This window comes from Neofelis nebulosa, chromosome 9 (assembly GCF_028018385.1).
Source record: "Neofelis nebulosa isolate mNeoNeb1 chromosome 9, mNeoNeb1.pri, whole genome shotgun sequence".
NCBI classification, from domain to species: domain Eukaryota; kingdom Metazoa; phylum Chordata; class Mammalia; order Carnivora; family Felidae; genus Neofelis; species Neofelis nebulosa.
The window spans coordinates 78,845,844-78,864,194 of record NC_080790.1 but is presented as its reverse complement, the minus strand read 5'-3'; the positions used below and the strand labels follow the sequence as shown (position 1 = coordinate 78,864,194).

At 36.5% G+C, this 18,351-nt stretch overlaps 1 protein-coding gene across 1 annotated transcript in view; it reads left to right on the top strand.

The window, feature by feature from the left end:
* Positions 1 to 18,351, top strand: part of TMEM131 (transmembrane protein 131) — a 239,272-nt gene that overhangs the window by 58,270 nt on the left and 162,651 nt on the right. The window contains exon 2 of the mRNA XM_058684342.1: positions 2,076 to 2,137. Coding sequence (XP_058540325.1) covers positions 2,076 to 2,137 — 62 coding nt within the window. The remainder of the gene's footprint in view (positions 1 to 2,075; positions 2,138 to 18,351) is intronic.

The window sequence follows — 18,351 nt, the reverse complement described above, 5'->3', positions numbered from 1 at the left end:
GAGCCTGGAGCCTGCTTTGGACTCTGTGTCTCCCTGTCTCTCTGCCCCTCCCCTGCTCATGCTCTGTCCCTCTCTCTCTCTTTCTCTCTCAAAAATAAATGAACATTACAAAAAAAATTATAAAAAGAAATCTGCCTGGCAGTTTGTCTCTTCTCCCAGCTTATTTACTTATGTCAGTATGGACTCATGGATATTTGTTTTATACTTTGGGTTATAATCTAACACTGTTTTATTGCTTAAGTTGTTCCAGCTTTGGTCATATCGGAACTCTTTGTCTTAACTCTTTCACTCCTTTGACAAATTCTCATCAGTATATTATTTTTTTGTTATTTTGATGGTTAGCACTTTCTCACTTTCTGGCACCATGAGATGCTCCAATTTCATGTTGTATATATCTTGTCATATCTTGTCCTGGTCCTTAGATTGAGTCATTTCTCTAAGAAGCCTTTGTTCCTTTTACTAGAGAATGGTATTAGAACCCAAGATCTGGATGCTAGGTCTGCACTATGCTACTTGTGTGTTATTACTTCTAGGCCCTCTCAACTGGCAGAGCAAGAAAATATATGTGTGTATATATCTGTAACCTCCGCATGTATACATATTTATAAATATTTCTATATGTAACTCTCTGTATCTATATTAAACTAAACGTGAGTTCATACTGATGTTGTCAACTCAGTTTATTACCACATGGAATATTACAGCTTCTTTTCCTTACTTTTGTATAAACTCTTACTCCAGTAGTGACAAGCCAGACTTTCACCATCCATGTATTTAATTGTTCAATTCCCGTATTCCATGTATAGTGGCATCAGAATACTTAACCTAAGCTCCCATGAGAAGTAACTTTATCAACTAGAATATAATGCTTATATACAATTTCTTTCACCATTAGTCTTAGAGATTCCCTCACTTTCACATTACTTATGTCAGCTCCTCCTTCCACTCTACCCCTCCTTCAATGAGGCGGTTTCATACATTTGTAATAGAGTTAAATGGTTTTGTCATATTCTGCATTTCATCGTGGGATCCCCTGATCTCCAAAATGATTTTTTTAATTGCATACATTAGATTCACTCTAAAGTTCTGTTTTGATGAACGTGTAGTGCTGTGAATCCACTGTTCCAGTGTCATATAGAACCGTTTCACTGCTCTGAAAAATTTCCTTTGCTTCACTTATTCACATCTTCCTTCCTCTCCCCAAACCTCTAGCAACCATTGGTCTTTTTGCCATCTCTATAGTATAACCTTTTCCAGAATGTCATATCCTTGGAATCATACAGTGTGTGGCTTTTTATTTTATTTTTTGTTACTGAATAATATTCTCTTGTAGGATGTACTACAGTTTGTCTATCTACTCATCTATTGAAGGACATCATCTTGATTATGTCCAGTTTTGGGTGATTATGAATAGAGCTGCTATACAGAATTGCTTGCAGATTTTCATGTGGGCATACGTTTTCAAATCAGTTGCATAAATACCTGTGAGCACAATCACCAGATTATATGGTGAAAGTTCAGCTTTCTAAATATCGTGTCTTTGCACTATACTCAGTTTCTTGGAACAGAATAATCTCCTCTTGCCATTTTCCATGCCCATTTTCTCTCCAAGTCTCTCTCGACTGATGATGCCAGGTCTTGTCATTGCTATAAAAGAGCAGATGATACAGAACGTCAGCTTATCTTTCTTGGGGGAAGTAGAATCCTCTAATGATCTTTTCCATGTGCTTGTGATATTTTTGGTTAATCTGTCAGTGAAAATAACCAGTTGCATCTAGTTGAATTTGACTGTTTTGTGCTTTCTGGGAGTATAGCAGGAATAGATATTTTGCAAGTGGCTTACACTGCCTATAGGTTGTTAAAAACTGCTTTCTAATTGGGTTGTATTGTTTTATTTTTAAAGCATTTCATAGTTGCTAAAATCCTGAAGTATTGCATTTTCCTCTTTAACCATCACCCTCAAGCAGTACATTTTTTTTTTAATGTGTAATTGTATTTATTAACTTTAAGGTAAAAGATATTTAAATGAAATTTATGTTCCTGTAAAGTGATGGTATGTTTTGTTTCCTTCACAGCATTTATTCAGTCGGAGAGCATAATAGAAGTACTACGTTTTGATGATGGAGGACTACTACAGGTAATTTTATTTTAAGTTGAAAAATTATCTCAGTGTCAAACCTTGAATAATATCCGATTGTTATTTACCTTTAAAAAGTGTAACTGGGGCGCCTGGGTGGCTCGGTCGGTTAAGCCTCCGACTTCGGCTCAGGTCATGATCTCACAGTCCGTGAGTTCGAGCCCCGCGTCGGGCTCTGGGCTGACAGCTCAGAGCCTGGAGCCTGTTTCGGATTCTGTGTCTCCCTCTCTCTCTGCCCCTCCCCTATTCATGCTCTGCCTCTCTCTGTCTCAAAAATAAATAAACGTTAAAAAAAAAAACACATTTTTTTTAAATAAAAATAAAAAAATAAAAAATAAATAAAAAGTGTAACTGATTTCTTTGAAATATATTTTATGAGCTTTATATGCAGATAGGTCAATAGAGTCATTAGTAATAATAAAAGCCTCCTTAGCTATATGAATTACCTTTTAAATTAGATATTTCTGGGGAATGTTGGAAGGTTAGGTTGGGAGAGTCAGATCAGGAGCAATGGAATTGGTGGTTAGTGCTATAAGTATGGGTGTCAGACCTCAAAATATTTACCTGGAAGAGGACTTCTCTAGAGTGTAAGTTCTGTAGATGTACATCTATATCACTTTTCTAGTTGCCAGTCTAAGCCACATCTTTAAACATGTTATACCTAAAATTAGAAAGTATAATCTGATGTCCTTCCTTTCAGACCTAGCATAGATATCCCATGAAGCCCATTTTAGTCTTCCTAGCTAAAAACCAGTTCTAGAATTTCACAGCTGAAAGAGGGAGAGTGAAAGCAACTTAACTACCCCTCTGATTTTTATGACTGAGGTGTTTTCTTCCTTCTTCCAAACTTTTATTGTATTTGGTACTTGTCTTATAGTACTTACCACTTTTGTAATTATAACATCTGTTTTCAAGTACCATCTATTTGGTAGCATGACGTACGGTTTTTCCAAGGTTTAATTTAAGAAAGGTGCTGAAGATCCCATGACTTTATGGTAATGGGGCTGGTGTTAGAATTCTCGTCTCCTCACTCCAGGTGATTGTTTGTCTCTTTCCTACATGGTGCTGCCTATGATGTATTTATTTACTTAATTATAACTAAATACATGACTTAGCTCTGAAAAAATATTCCCTGTAGCTTATAATAATGTCAGGAAACTAAACGTTACATTAAGGCAATATATAAAAAATAATTGTGCTAGAGACCTGAAATAAGATTTCTGTTTACATTTTATCATAAATTTAGATTTCAGACAATAAGCCAAACAAAGAGAGCAAGAAAAAAAGTGATGGGTTATAATGTTCCTTTTCTCTGAAAATAAAGCAAGTAAGTGTTCTGAATGTTAACTTTTTCCTTGCTTCCAAATTTTTAAATAAATACATCATTCATACCTTTACACAACTGATGTTGAGAAACACAGCAGGCAGTGGCTGCATGGTACTTACAAAAAAGTCTTTGTACAGCTTTTTATATTGAAAAACTGAATAAAAACTAAAGATATATAATCTCAAATTTTGTAGAGCCACCTTACTAGAAAATGAGCTCGGTCTTGTTATCTGGTTATTTAATCTGTTACAAGGTGAGAACTTGGAGAACCAATAGGAATGACGGTTTTAAATATCTCCCTTTAGGTGGTTTGTGGGATCTAGATAACAGGCAAATCAGGACTGAATTTTTTGAAAATTCATTTTTCTTTATTGATTAAAGAAGGATCCATATCCTTTAGGAAATAGACACCCACCTAGGTTGCAAGTAGTAATTCATTTTGAAAATTCTGGAGTTTGATTTATATTTTTGTTGGGAGAGGTTGTCAATCCCTATCTAAATGGACTTGGCTATGGAGTAACTTGTGGCCTGGGATGTGATTTCCTCATCCTCTTTGGGTCTGCTGAAATGCTTGGACAAGAGCTTGGTAGAGACCTGAGTTGAGACCTGAGAGTTCTATGGCAAAGGTAATTTTAGACTGGAACAGGATTGAAGGCAGATGGTACCAGTTGGTTACCTCAGCCACAATAAAACCTCACAAAGATTACTGCAGAATGTCTGATACAAAGATGCTATATATATAGTGTATTGTTTATCCCCAAGTAGCAGAGTATAGACCTTTTTGAATAGATAAAGTAAATAGTTCATTTTAATGTTGAAGAATGTTTCCTAGGAACAACAGTTTTCATGTTGACATGAAAATTCATGTTGTCACTCTTTCTGATGATAATTTGCCAGTAGGTTCAACCATTTCTTGTTTCTTATGGTATGATTGGAACAGATATGTATGTGTAGCAGTCTTATGACAGAATATATATCACGTTTTTTCCAATTAAAACTAATGTAGAGAGAGAGTCAAAGCAACAGCCTTGTTTTGCATTATTTAAAATGAGAATTTTGCCTGAGAGCATTCCTTCTCAGATCATACATTTTATGTTACATTCATGTGGCTTGGCTCTTAGTAACTTTTTAAGCCCTGAAAATTAATTGATGAAAAGACCATAAAAATTGCCAAAACTCATAAAAATTTGCTACAGATTTTGTATTTGCCTTCCTTGTTTTTTAAAGATAAGGGAAATGAGGCTTATAGAAATTAAATAATTTGCTCAGTATTCAATTATGAGAGCAGAAATCCAACATCCAGTAAGTACTCGGCCTGTCTGCTTTCAGAGTTCTTAACACAGCACCATGCATGTGCAGTTCTTCTAGTGCGTTCCCTGGATTACCACTACTAATACTAGCTTACGATTAGAAATCACAGTAATCACAGAAAAGCCCACATTTTCTGTCATTGGTGCTTTGGCCATTGCCATTCCTGTTTGGCAAGGCTACTAAGATTTGGTATATAGAATATACAAGGATGAAACCGTGCCTGAGGGGAACATAGACCCTTCTCAACAGAAGACTCATCACCATAGGGTGTGCATGCCAGGTATCTCTAATGATCATTCCAATCCTAACTGATCAGAATGGTTGGCTTTTCCTGACCTGTTCCTTTGATAGATTGAATAACAAAAGATATTTTTAAAAGCCTTAATCTGTTTCCTAATCTAACTTTCTTACAAACAAAGATGAAGCCCAAGGAAAAGCCTAGCTTTTTAATTTATTTATTTTACTATTCTACCAGAACAGTAAACAGATTTTTAAGATGTTGGGAGGCAAGCTTTCTAACGTTCAAGTTGAAAACACATGCAGAGTTTTGCTTTCTAAAGCTCATAACTATATGGGGTGCCTGGGTGGCTCCAGTCATGTAAGCTCCAACTTCGGTTTAGGTTATGATCTCACGGTTCGTGAATTCAAGCCCCATGTCAGGCTCCATGCTGACAGCTCAGAGACTGGAGCCTGCTTTGGATTCTGTCTCCCTCTCTCTCTGCTCCTCCCCTGCCTGTACTCTGTGTTTTTCTCTCTCTCAAAAATAAATAAACATTAAAAAATAGTAATAAATAAACAAATAAATGAAGCAAGCAAGCAAGCTCATAACTATAGTACCACATAATTTCGTTATCTCACTTTGGTCAAGAAACAGAAATACTCTTTTCTGACTGTTCATTGTGCACTCATTGGTTTTTCTCATAACATCTAGGCATCTATTATCTCAACTCACTACCTGGCTTTCAGGTGCCTAAGGCAGAGGTGGCTAGAATTAGTATTTTTTAAGTACTTGCTGGAGTCTCAGCTAGTTCATTAATTGGCCCAAAATTTCAGTACTAATAAGGAGTACAAGAAGAATAAGAAGCAAGTTTGATTCCAAAGCTCTTAGGCTTTATACTTTCCATTGCTCTACTTCCTGAAAAGTTACAAGGTTGCCTTAGGGGAAAGATAAATTCCTAAATGCTGTGATTAGAAGACAGTGCAGGTCTAAGAGATCTTTTTATATACACACAATAGGTAATGGGTTCCACTTCTTGTTGTGCCCCAGTATGTCAGTTGCAGGACTATGGTTAGTCAGCCAAAGGATCTTTTGTTCATATTACAGAAATAACTCTTTTCCCAATCTTCTCAGAGGACAGTTGAGGGAAAGATTGTGGAAAGTTTGCCTCCTATTCTGTGTTAGGTTGGTTTGGAAAACACTATGGAGATCTTCCTTAACTAGACAGTTATTTGCAACACACGAAAACACCAATTGAATAAATGAGCATATACTTGTTCTTGGATGAACTTACATTTAAAAGATACTAATTTTTAAAGATAGCTATAGTAAAACTTAACAGGAGTTAAAGAGGTTATTGTTACAGAGGTTAGTGGGGAAAACTTTAGCTCCTAGATGACTTTGTTTAGTTTCTGTAACTAAAAGGAGATGAAGCCACTGGAAGCTTTGCCGTCTAGAAGATAAATCGTGTTCATTCTAGAGGTGGCCTAGTGTAGGTAATCTTCTAACCACTTAATTAGAGTCGTCTTCCAAGGAGTGTAAAAGATGTCCAAGAATTTGATTATTTCTTTTTCTTTAATTAAAGTATTTATTGTGAGATATAATTCATACATACATGCATAAAATGTGGGCTTTTTTTCCTCAAAGCCAACACCTATAAACAACTACCACCCTAGTTAAAAACTAAACACTCTCCTGAGTTCCCTCTGAGGCTCTCTCCCAGTCACTATCCCCAAAGTTGCCCATAGTCCTGAAGTTTATGGTAATTTCTTTCCCTAGAAGTCTTACCATCTGAGCATGTGTCTCTAAACACTATGGTTTCATCTGTTTTTTGAACTTCATACAGTTTGTATTCTTTTTTTTTTTTCCAGCTGCTTTTTCTTGTGTTATGTTTCTAAGATTCTCTGTGCTGTTGAATGTGGCCATAGTTATCCATTTTCATCACTGAATAGTATTGCGTTATGTGGATATGCCCCAATATGTATATGTGTGTGTGTGTATATATGCATATATATATACATACATATATATATGTATATATGTATGTATATATATAATTTCTGCTGTTGATTGACATTTCACTTGTTTCCAGTTTTGGCTCTTATAAGTAAATGCTGTCTCTTGGTGAACATACATATGCGTTTCTGGTGGAGTTAAGTGCAACTGCTGGGACATAGGGTATTAATCTTCTATTTTAAAACATAATACCATGTGGTTTTCCAAAGTGCTTGTTCTAGTGTACAGTCCCATCATCAGGAATTCCTCTACAATACTTCATAATGTTTTTTTAAAAAATTATTCTGTAGAGTGGGTAATGGTATCTTTTTGTGGTGATAGTTTACAATCCCTAATTCCTAATAAGGTGGAGCAACTTTTCGTGTTTATTTCACCATTTGGGTATCAACTTTTGTGAAATCTAAGTTAAATCTTTTGCCCTATTTAACTGTTGGGTTGCATATCTTTTTCCTTCTTGTTTTTTAGTTCTTTATAAATTCTGGATACAATTGTGATTATATGTATAAGAAATATCTTTTCCTACTTGTGATCATCCCTTCCACACATAATGGTGACTTTGATGAACAGAAGTTCTTAGTTTTAATTAATTTTAATTTTATTGTAGTTTAAGCTCTCAGTCTTACACATTACAGTTGATATTTTTTGTGTACCGTTCAAGAAATACTTTCTTATCCACGGTCATAAAAATGTTCTCCTGGGTGCCCCTGGGTGGCTCAGTCAGCTAAGTGTCAGACTTCAGCTCAGGTCATGATCTCATGGTTCATGAGTTCGAGGCCTGTGTGGGGCTCTCTGCTTTCAGCGCAGAGCTCGCTTCAGATCCTCAGTCTGCCTCTCTGCCTCTCTCCTCTTTCTCTCAAAACTAAATAAACATTAAAAAAAAAAAGGTTTAAAAAATTATTCTCCTGTATTATTGTCTACAATATAGAAATTTATTGTTTTGCCTTTCACAATTATAGCACTAATTCTAACTGGAATTGATTTTTGTTATTGGTGTGAGGTCAAGGTTTTATTTCTCATATAGATATTCACTTGTCCCACCACCCTTTATTAACTGTTCCCCAATATTTTTTCCCCAGTATTCTTCAGTGACACTTTATTCATAAGTCAAGTAGGCATGTATGCATGAATCAATTTCTGGGCTCTCTTGCCTGTTCTCATCTCTAAAAGTGGTAATTCGTATGGCTCAACATAAAATGTAGAAATACAATTGTTTTTTATATTTTGACTTTTACTCTGCAAACTAGCTAAATTGCTTATTGATGCTATTAACTTACCTCTAGATGCTCTGAACTAGGTCCATAAACTATCACAATCTGAGGTTAATAATAACATTTTATTTCTAACTTTCCAATCCTTTTAGTTTTAAATTCTTTTTCTTTTCTTGCATTACTTTACTGGCTACAACCAGCATGATGTTGAATATAAGTGGTATTTAGTAGGCATCTTTGACCCATAACTCATCTCAGATAAACCTTCAGCATTTCACTGTTAAGAATGTTGTTTACTATAGTTTTTCTCCACCCCCACCCCCAGATATCCTTTATCATATGTGTCAGTTGGGGTTCTTAGCAAGATCCTAAGACAGAGTTAGGAGTGCAAGAGATTTATTGAGGGCTAATGCCTTTGAAACATAAGGGGAAGGAAACATGATTGGGCAGGGAGAACCTCAGACAGGTTTGCGATATCTTGGCAAATCACTGGGGAATTGTGGAGTAACAGCTGCTTTTTGGAAGCATATCCAGAGATAGCCAGGCCCTACTATACCTGCTGGGCCTATTCATTGGCTGGGAGTTGCTCAAAAAGAACTTGGCCTTACCTTAGTCACTACAGTCAGGTACTGCAGTCACAGGCTGATAGCTAGCAGCATTTTTCATAGCTTGGATGGCAAGTTCTTCCTTTTACGGAGATCTGAGCAGTATACAGTAAAACAACTGACTATCAAAGGCAAAGAGATACATTCTAAAACCAACCAGAGAAAAAAAGAAGACCTTCAAAGAAGCTAGAATTAGCCTGACAGCTGAATTATAAACTGAAACAATTGGAGGCAAAAAAAAAAAAAAAAAAAAAAAAAAAAAAATTAATGAAAAAAATTGAACTAGAATTCTATACCCAGTGAAAATGTTCTTCGTGTGTAAAGAAACACAGGCATTTTCAAACAGACAAGAACATAGAGAATTTGTCACCAGAAGATTTGCACCAAAGGAAATAATAGAGGATATTCTTCAGCTTGAAGGTAGATTACCTCAGAAGCTTAGAAATGCAAAGGATAAAGAGCATTAAAAATAAAAATATGTGGATAACTAAATGCATGTATATTGTGTATAGCAATGATAATAATAGTATCCTGATGAATACAGCATGACAGCATTCTGGTACTACTAATACTAGATCATCAGAAACTTGGCAGCTTTTACCTGGGTCTCTTGGACCTCTAGAAATTGGGACATTTCTTTTGGGACCCAGTTGCCATGATGTGAAAATCCTAAGCCACATGGGGAGCCCCCATATAGTCCTACAGTCAGTGGTCCCAGTTGAGTGCCCACCTACCAGCCATCATCCCTTTCCTGCCACTGTGGATGAGCAGCACATTTAAACCTTCAGATGAATCAGCCACAACTTGCATCTGATGGCAGCCATTTGAGTAGCATCAAGTGAGACCTAACCAACTGAGTCTAGTCAGCCCAGAAGAATGTGAAGGATAATAATAAAATGCTGTTTTAAGCTGTTAAACTTCGGAGTGTTTTATTATACACCATTAGATAGCCAGAACATCTAATATCATGTAATACCTGGTTGGTCTGTATCCCTTTTCTTCTACCATTTCAGAAATTCTTTTTCATACTTTAGTTATTTAAATCAAGATCCAAACAAGGTCTGTATATTGCGTTTGGTTGATATGTCTCATAAGTCTCTTTTAAGCCATCTCCCTATGCCAATTTTTTGTTGTTGAAGATACTGAATCATTTGTCTATAGGACTTCCTACAACCAGGCTGAGCTAATATCATCTTCTTGGTATAATTTAACATACCTCTGTCTTGCAGATTTTCTATAAACTTTTAGCTAAATATAGAGTCTTGATCAGGTTTAGATTAAATTTTTTTCCCTTGGCAAGAATATTTGAAGTAGTTTTTGTGTAATGAAGAATATGAATGGTCTCTGTCTATAGGGAGACTTTAAATATTGGAATATCCTTAGAAGTAAGAGTGTCTTTGTTATTCATGAGCCCTTGGATCACACCTGAGTTAATGCCTACCACGATGACTGAAGATGGGGGTTGGTCACTAGAAAAACTAATTATGTGGTTAGAGGGTTTGGACTTTGAGTCATCCCATCTGCCTCCAAGAATGAGAGGGGGCTAGAAATTGAGTTCAGTCACATAGGTGGCCAGTGATTTAATAAACCATATCTTTGTAATGAAACTCCAATAAAAACTCTGGACACTAAAGCTGTATAGAGCTTCCTTGTTAGTAAGCACATCTGTGTGCCAGGAAAGTGACATACCCTGATTGCATAGAGAGAAGGCACAGAATTTCTGTGTTTGGGGCCCTCCAAGACTTCACCCTATATGTTTCTTTAGAAGAAAACTAGTTTAAGTATAGTTCTGAGTTCTAAGCTTGACGGGGAGGAATCATGGAAACCTCCCAGATCTGTAGTCAGTTGGTTAGAAGTACACATGGCCTCAACTCCCTAGCTTGTGGTTGGTGTATGAAGTAAAGACTGTCTTGTTAGGGACTGTATCCTTTAGCCTGTAGATTCTAAAGCTAACTCAAAGTGATTAGTGTCAGGATTCTATTACAGTCCACCAGTGATACTGTAGTTTTTGTTTTTCATCAGAAGACATGTCATGTCAGGTTGGTTGTTTTAGATTTTTAGGTCACAGATTTTCATATGTAGGCATTTAATGGTTCTGGAAATAAAGTGTTATAACATTACTTCTGTTGCTCTTCTAAGCTGGAAGTTGGCACACTTTATGTAAAGGGCCATGTATTAAATACTTTAGGGTTTGTGTGTGAAATGGTCTGTGTCCCAAGTACTCAAGTTCTGTTATTGTACTATGAGAGCAACCATAGACTGTATACAAGGAATGGGAATAAAACTTACATTTGCCAAAACTGGAGCTAGACAGAGGACTCTGGGAAGATGATAGAGTATGAAGTAGCAGGATTCCATCTCCCCACGTAGACAACAGTGGCACTGGTAGAATATGTCTTAATGTCTTTTGAAGGCTTGCAACTTTCAGAGGAAGGCTTGGGGGTAAATTGAAGTAAATTTCAGTCCATTTTAGCTCTTAGCACAGAAGCAACTACCTACTCCCACCCTCCAGCCCTGTGGCAGGCAGCTCTGCACACATTCATTGAATAGCTTGTACACAGAGTGCAGGAGTCATGGTGGGCAAAAAAGGAACTTGGAGATTCATGCCCTGATCATTACCCCTGATCTCAAAGGGGTAGATAAAGGAGGTAGCCATTGTTGTTGCAACTCCATCCATTATTAAAGTTCTCTGCCTAAAGTAACCCAGAATACTTAAAGGGCTAACAACCTTTTCCATCCATTTATTTTTCTCTTTTTCCCCTTTTGGGAGCCAGACATTAATGAGTAGGACATTCAAAGCAATTGCATATATGGGGAAATGATAAAATTACCACAAATGTTCAGGGAAAGACCTTAAATTTTGGCCTAGATAGAGCCTACTATAATTAAAAAATCAAAAACAATACAAACAAAACAAAAACAAACAAACCCTAGGAAAGAGGAGAGTCTGATGTCCACAGTTACCACATTAGGTTCACATGTCCAGTTTTCAACAGAAAAAATAGCAATGTATACAAAGAAATGTGAAAGTATGGCCCATTCCTGGGGAAAAATGACAGAAATTGTCTCAAGCAGACCTGATGGCAGATATACTAGACAAAGACTTTTTAACAATTTTCTTAAAGATACTCAAAGACCTAAAGGAAAATGTGTGGAGGAAGTCAAGAAAGTGATGTATGAACAAAATGGAAATATCTGTGAAAAGATAGAAAACTTAAAAAGAGTGACATCATCAAGATGGGGGAGTAGTAAGCCCTACTCTCATTCATCCATAGAAACACAGACATAATAATATTGGTATCAAAATACCTTGAGAGAAATTCAGAATTCACCTAAGAAGTTTAAGCACCCAGAGGAGCACAAACTGAGAGCATCCAGATATATACTTAGAAGAATAATATCACTTTACCTACATTAGTTCTTCCACCAAATTCAATACCAAGATCACCTAAGCCAGTGACTTCTTTCACAGTAGAGAAGTGAGATTGGAGTATGCTCCTAGCCTCCCAGCTTCACAGGGCATCCTCAGTGGGGCCAGTTTTTCTCTCACCTATGCTAAGTGCTAAATGAACTATAGAGCCTGATTCCCTAGGACATCTAGGAATGAATGAAAGAGGAGGGCACATGCCTGCAGGCATCACTGCTCTATGAAATTGTGAATAGACACAAGTTTGATTTTTTTTCTCCACAGTAAATGGAAGGAAGCTAAAAGACCCTTATCCCTGGCATTTCAGTGGACCTTCACTCAGTGGAACAGATTTCTGTGTTACCTCATAACAAGTACCCAGTGCCCTTGGGCAGCTAAGAACAAGGGAAGGCAAAAGGTATGCCCTTATAGCCAGCACTGGTCTGTGAGCCTGGGAATATGCATAGAAATGAGGTTCTTCCTTCACAAGGAAGGGTAAAAAGTAAAGGTCTTGTTCCCAGCGTTATGTTGCACTTCCTGAGGGGTCAGTCTGTATCTTGCTTTGTGTTTAGCACTGCTGACTGTGTTTAGAACTGGAAGAAGAGGGGCGCCTGGGTGGCGCAGTCGGTTAAGCGTCCGACTTCAGCCAGGTCACGATCTCACGGTCCGTGAGTTCGAGCCCCGCGTCAGGCTCTGGGCTGATGGCTCAGAGCCTGGAGCCTGTTTCCGATTCTGTGTCTCCCTCTCTCTCTGCCCCTTCCCCGTTCATGCTCTGTCTCTCTCTGTCCCAAAAATAAAAATAAAAAAAAAAGTTGAAAAAAAATTAAAAAAAAAAAAAAAAAAAGAACTGGAAGAAGAAGTTGCTTCTTCAAATGTGCAGACAACAAGCAAACCTACAAGAATCGTGAAGAATGAAGAAAACAAACACAGAGAAGGAAAACAAATCTCCATTAACCAACCTGAAAGAAATAGAATTCTGTGGAAATCCTGGCAGTGAGTTCAAAATAATCAATTTAACTTAAAAAAGCTCATTTACAAGAGAACACAGGTAAACAACTAAACAAAATTAGGAAAATGATACATGAACAAAATGAGACTCAACAGATAGAAACAAATAAAAAGACCCAAAAACACTGGAGTTGAAGAGTACAATAACTGAACTGAAAAATTTATTCGAGGGGTTCAAAAGCAGATTTTTTTCAAGCAGAAGAAAGAATGAGCAAACATGAGGAATTATCTAGGAAGAGGAGAAAAAAGAAAGAATGAAAAAAGAGTGAAGAAAGCCTATAGGAATTATGGGACTCCATCAAGTGAACCAATATATTATATATTTTTTTTATGTGTAGCAGGCGTTCCAGATCAGGAAGGAGGGGGAAGGTGGCTAGAAAGCCTATTTAAAGAAATGACTAAAAAGTTACCAAATCTTGGGAGGGAAATGGGCATCCAGATTCATAAAGACCCCAGGATTCCAGATGGATTAAATTTAAAGAGATCTACACTGAAACACATTATATCAAATTGTCAAAGAGAGTTGTGAAAGTAGCAAGAGAAAAGCGACTTGTCACAAAGGAGTGCTGATTAGACAGTCAACTGATTTCTCAGCAGAAATCTTTCAGGCCAGGAGACAATGTGATGATAAAGTCAAAGTACTGAAAGAATACTGAGAAGAATACTATACCCAGCAAAGCTGTCCTTCAGAAATGGAGAAATAAACATTTTCCCAGACAAAAGTTGAAGTTCATCACCACTAGACCTGCCTCACAAAAAAATGCTAAAGGGAGCTATTCAAGCTAACATGAAAAGACAGCAGTTAGCAACATGAAAACATGAAAGTATAAGCTTTCAACTGTAACGTAAATAAAATATAAAAGTATGAAAAATAACTATAACTGTAATAATTTGTTAATGGATGAATAATATAAATGATGTAAATTGTGACATCCATTACATAAAGTGTGGGGAAGGGGTAGAAATATAGCTTTCATATGTGATTGAAACTTAGTTGTTATTAGCTTAAAATAAAATGTTATAAAAGGTGTTTTATGCAAGTCTCATGGTGGACAGAAATGAAAAACTTTGTGTAGCAGATACACAAAATAGATATCAACGCATATCACTACAAAAGAAAAATCATCAGATTACAAAGGAAGAGTGTCAAGAGAGGAAAAGGGAACAAAGGCACTACAAATCGACAGAAAAATAATTAACAGAATGGCAGCAGTAAGTCCCCACTTACTAATAATTACTTTAAATGTAAATGGATTAGGGGAGCCTGGGTGGCTTAGTTGGTTAAGTGTCTGGCTTTGGCTCAGGTCATGATCTCACAGTTTGGGAGTTAGAGCCCCACGTCGGGCTCTGTGCTGGCAGCTCGGAGCCTGAAGCCTGCTCCAGATTCTGTGTCTCCTTCTCTTCTCTGCCTCTCCCCCTCTCACACACTCTCTCTCTCACTCTCAGAAATAAATAAAATATTTAAAAAATTTAAAATTGAATGGATTAAATTCACCAATCAAAAGACATATAGAGTGGCTGAATAAATAAAATAAAATAACCAATATCCAACCATATGCTGCCTATAGGAGTCTCCCTTTAGCTTTATGAACACACATATGTTGAAAGGCTTGGGAATAGATATTCCACGCAAACAGTAACTAGAAAAAGTGGGAGTGGCTATTACATTAGACAAAAAAGTACACTTTAAGTCAGAAACTGTCATAAGAGACAAAGAAGGTGATTATATAATGATAAAAGGGCCAATTCATTATGAGGATGTAACAACTATAAATATATATAGGCACTCAACGTGAGGGTCTCTAAATATATAAAGCAAGTGTTAACAGACCCGAAGGGAGAAATATCAGAAAGGAGAAATATTATTCTCAATAGCCAAGATACAGGGAAAAAAAGCCCTTAGGAATATTATTCAGCCCTAAAAAAGAAAGAAATACTGCTATTTGCAAAAACATGGATTAATCTGGAGGACATTATGTTATGTGAAAGACAGATACTGCACAATCTCACTTATATGTGAAATCTGAAAATGTCAAATTCATAGAAGTAGAGTAGAATTATGTTGCCAGAGCCTACAGGTTGTGAAATGGGGATACAATGGTTGGTCAAAGGGTACAACATGTCAGTTATACAAGATGAATAACTTTTCAAAGTTTAATGTACAGCAGGGTGAGTACAGTTGGTAATACTGTATTGTATACTTGAAATTTGCTAAGAGATCTTAACAGCTTTTACTCCCCAAAAAGGTAACTGAAGTGATGGATATGTTAACTAGCTCGTTTGTGGTGATCATTTCACAATGTGTATGTTTATGAAAACATCACATTGTACACTTACATAGTTTTAATTTTCCAGTTACTCTTCAGTGAAGCTGGGGTGGGGAAGAAGACAAAAAAGAAAATCTAGATCTCAAAGTACAATAGCTGGAATGAAAATTCCGGCAGAGAAGTTCAAAGGTAGATTTGAGCAGACAGAAGAAAGAATCAGTGAACTTGAAGATAGAACATTGAAATTCCGAATCTGAAGAAAAGTAAATGATTAGAGAAAAGTAAACATAGACTAAGAGACCTGTAGGGCACCATCAAGCAGGCCTGCATATGCATTGTGGGAGTGCCAGAAGGAAAGAGACAGAGTATTAAAAGAAATAATGACTGAAAAAGTCACAAATTTAATGAAAGACATGAATATAAGCATCAAGGAAGCTCAGCGGACTCTAAGTAAAATGAACTTAAAGTGACCCACTCTGAGACATGTTACAATAAAACTTTTAAAAGACTCTTGAAAGCAAAAGCAGTAAGATTATTAACAGATTTCTCATTACAAACTTTGGAGGCCAGAAGACAGTGAGCTGATACATTCACAATACTAAAAGAAATAAAAACTACTAACCAAGAATCCTGTATCAGGCCAGACTGTTCTTTAAAAGTGAAAAAGAAATTAAGACATTCCCAGATAAACAAAAGCTGAGGAAGTTTACTACTGTTAGACCTGCCTTGTAAGAGATGCTAAAGGGAGTCCTGTGAGTTTAAAATGAAAGGACACTAGGCAACAACTCAAAGCCATATGAAGAAACAAAGATCACAGTAAAAGTAAATACAGGGGCAATTATAAAAGCTGGTTATAAGAATGGTTTGAAACTCCTTTTTTTGTTTTTCATGTGATTTAAGAAACTAATGCATTTTTTTAAATGACAATTAATAGTCTAAAAGCTAGGATTATTGTAACTTTGGTTTGTAATTTCACAGTTTGTTTTCTACATAGGTTAAAGACTAATGTATTTAAAGAATTATTAGTCTGTGGTTTTGGACACACAATATATAAAGATGAAATTTTGTGACATCAGTAACTGAAAGGTATAGGGATGGGTCCATAAAGAAGTACAGTTTCTGTATATTGTTGAAGTTCATTTGATATAAATTCAAGTTAGAGTGTTATAACTCTAAGATTAAATCCCCTTGAAAACCATGAAGAAAATAACTAGAAAATACACAGAAATGGGGTGCCTGGGTAGCTCAGTCGGCTGAGCATCTGACTCTTGATTTCAGCTCAGGTCATGATCTCATGTATTGTGAGATTGAGCCCTGCATTGGGCTCTGCACTGACAGCATGGAGCCTGCTTGGAATTATATCTTTCTCTGTCCCTCCTCTGTTCATGCTTGCTTTCTCAAAATAAGTAAACTAAAACAAAAAAAGATTTTCCAAAAAAAAAAAGAAAATACACAAAAGGAATTTGAACATTTTGTTATAAAAGTCAGCTAAACACATACAAAAATCAGCTAAACACAAAAATGAAAGTAAAGAATGAAATGGCCAAAAAAAGCTATAAGGCATATAGAAAATAAATATCAAAATGACAGAAGTAAGTGTACTATTGAAGGTAAGTTGGTATTAATTTGAACTAGTTTGTTAAATATTTAAGATAATTATAATCTCTATGGTAACAATGAAGAAAATAACTAAAAAATACAGAGCAAAGGAAATGAGGAAGGAATCAAAATGGTACACTACCAAATGAATGAAACACAAAAGAAGGCAGTAATGGAGAAACTGAGAAACCAAAAATGTAAGACATAAAGAAAACAAAGCAAAACGACAAATTCTTCCTTATCGATAATTAGCTTAAATGCAAATGGATTAAACTTCAATCAGAAGATGGCGATTGGCAGAATAGATAAGAACACATGACCCAAGTATATGGTGTCTACAAGAGAATCAGTTTAGATCCAAAAACAAAAGTAAATTGGAAGCTAAAAGTTGGTGATACGGTCTGAATGTGTCCTTCCAAAAGTCATCAATGAAAAATTAATGTCTAGCATGATTAGGGTGATTAAGTTATGAGTGTGGAACTCTCATAAATTTTTTTTAGTAAGAGACCCCAGAGCGATCCCTTTCTTCTTCTGCCATGTTAGGATACAAGAAGACTACAAAACAGAAGGGAACCTTTATCCAACATGCTTGTAACCTGATCTCAGACTTCAGCCCCCAGAACTGAGAAATAAATTTCTCTTTTTTTAAATAATGATTTCAGGAGTAGAGTTCCACTAAACTCTAGCACCCAGTACTCATCCCAACAAGTGCCCTCCTTAATGCCCATCACCCATTCAGCCCCACAACCACACCCAACACCCCTCCAGCAACTCTCAGTTAAAAAAAATTACATGAGACAAAGGACATTATTTTATTCTATTTTATTTATTTATTTATTTTTTGGTAGAGAGTGCATGTGTGTGTGTAAGTGAGGGAGGGGCAGAGAGAGAGAGAGAGCCCAGCATGGGGCTTGATCTCACACTTGTGAGGTCATTACCTGAGCCAAAATCCATAGTTGGACACTCAACCAACTGAGACACCTAGGTGCCCCAGGACATTATTTATTATTAAAAGTCTCAACATAGCAGGAATATATAACGGTTATAAAGATTGGTGCAACACCTCTCTGACCTCAGCCGTAGCAATTTCTTACTTGACACATCCCCAAAGGCAAGGGAATTAAAAGCAAAAATGAACTACTGGGACCTTATGAAGATAAAAAGCTTCTGCACAGCAAAGGAAACAACCAACAAAACGAAAAGGCAACCAACGGAATGGGAAAAGATATTTGTAAATGACATATCGGACA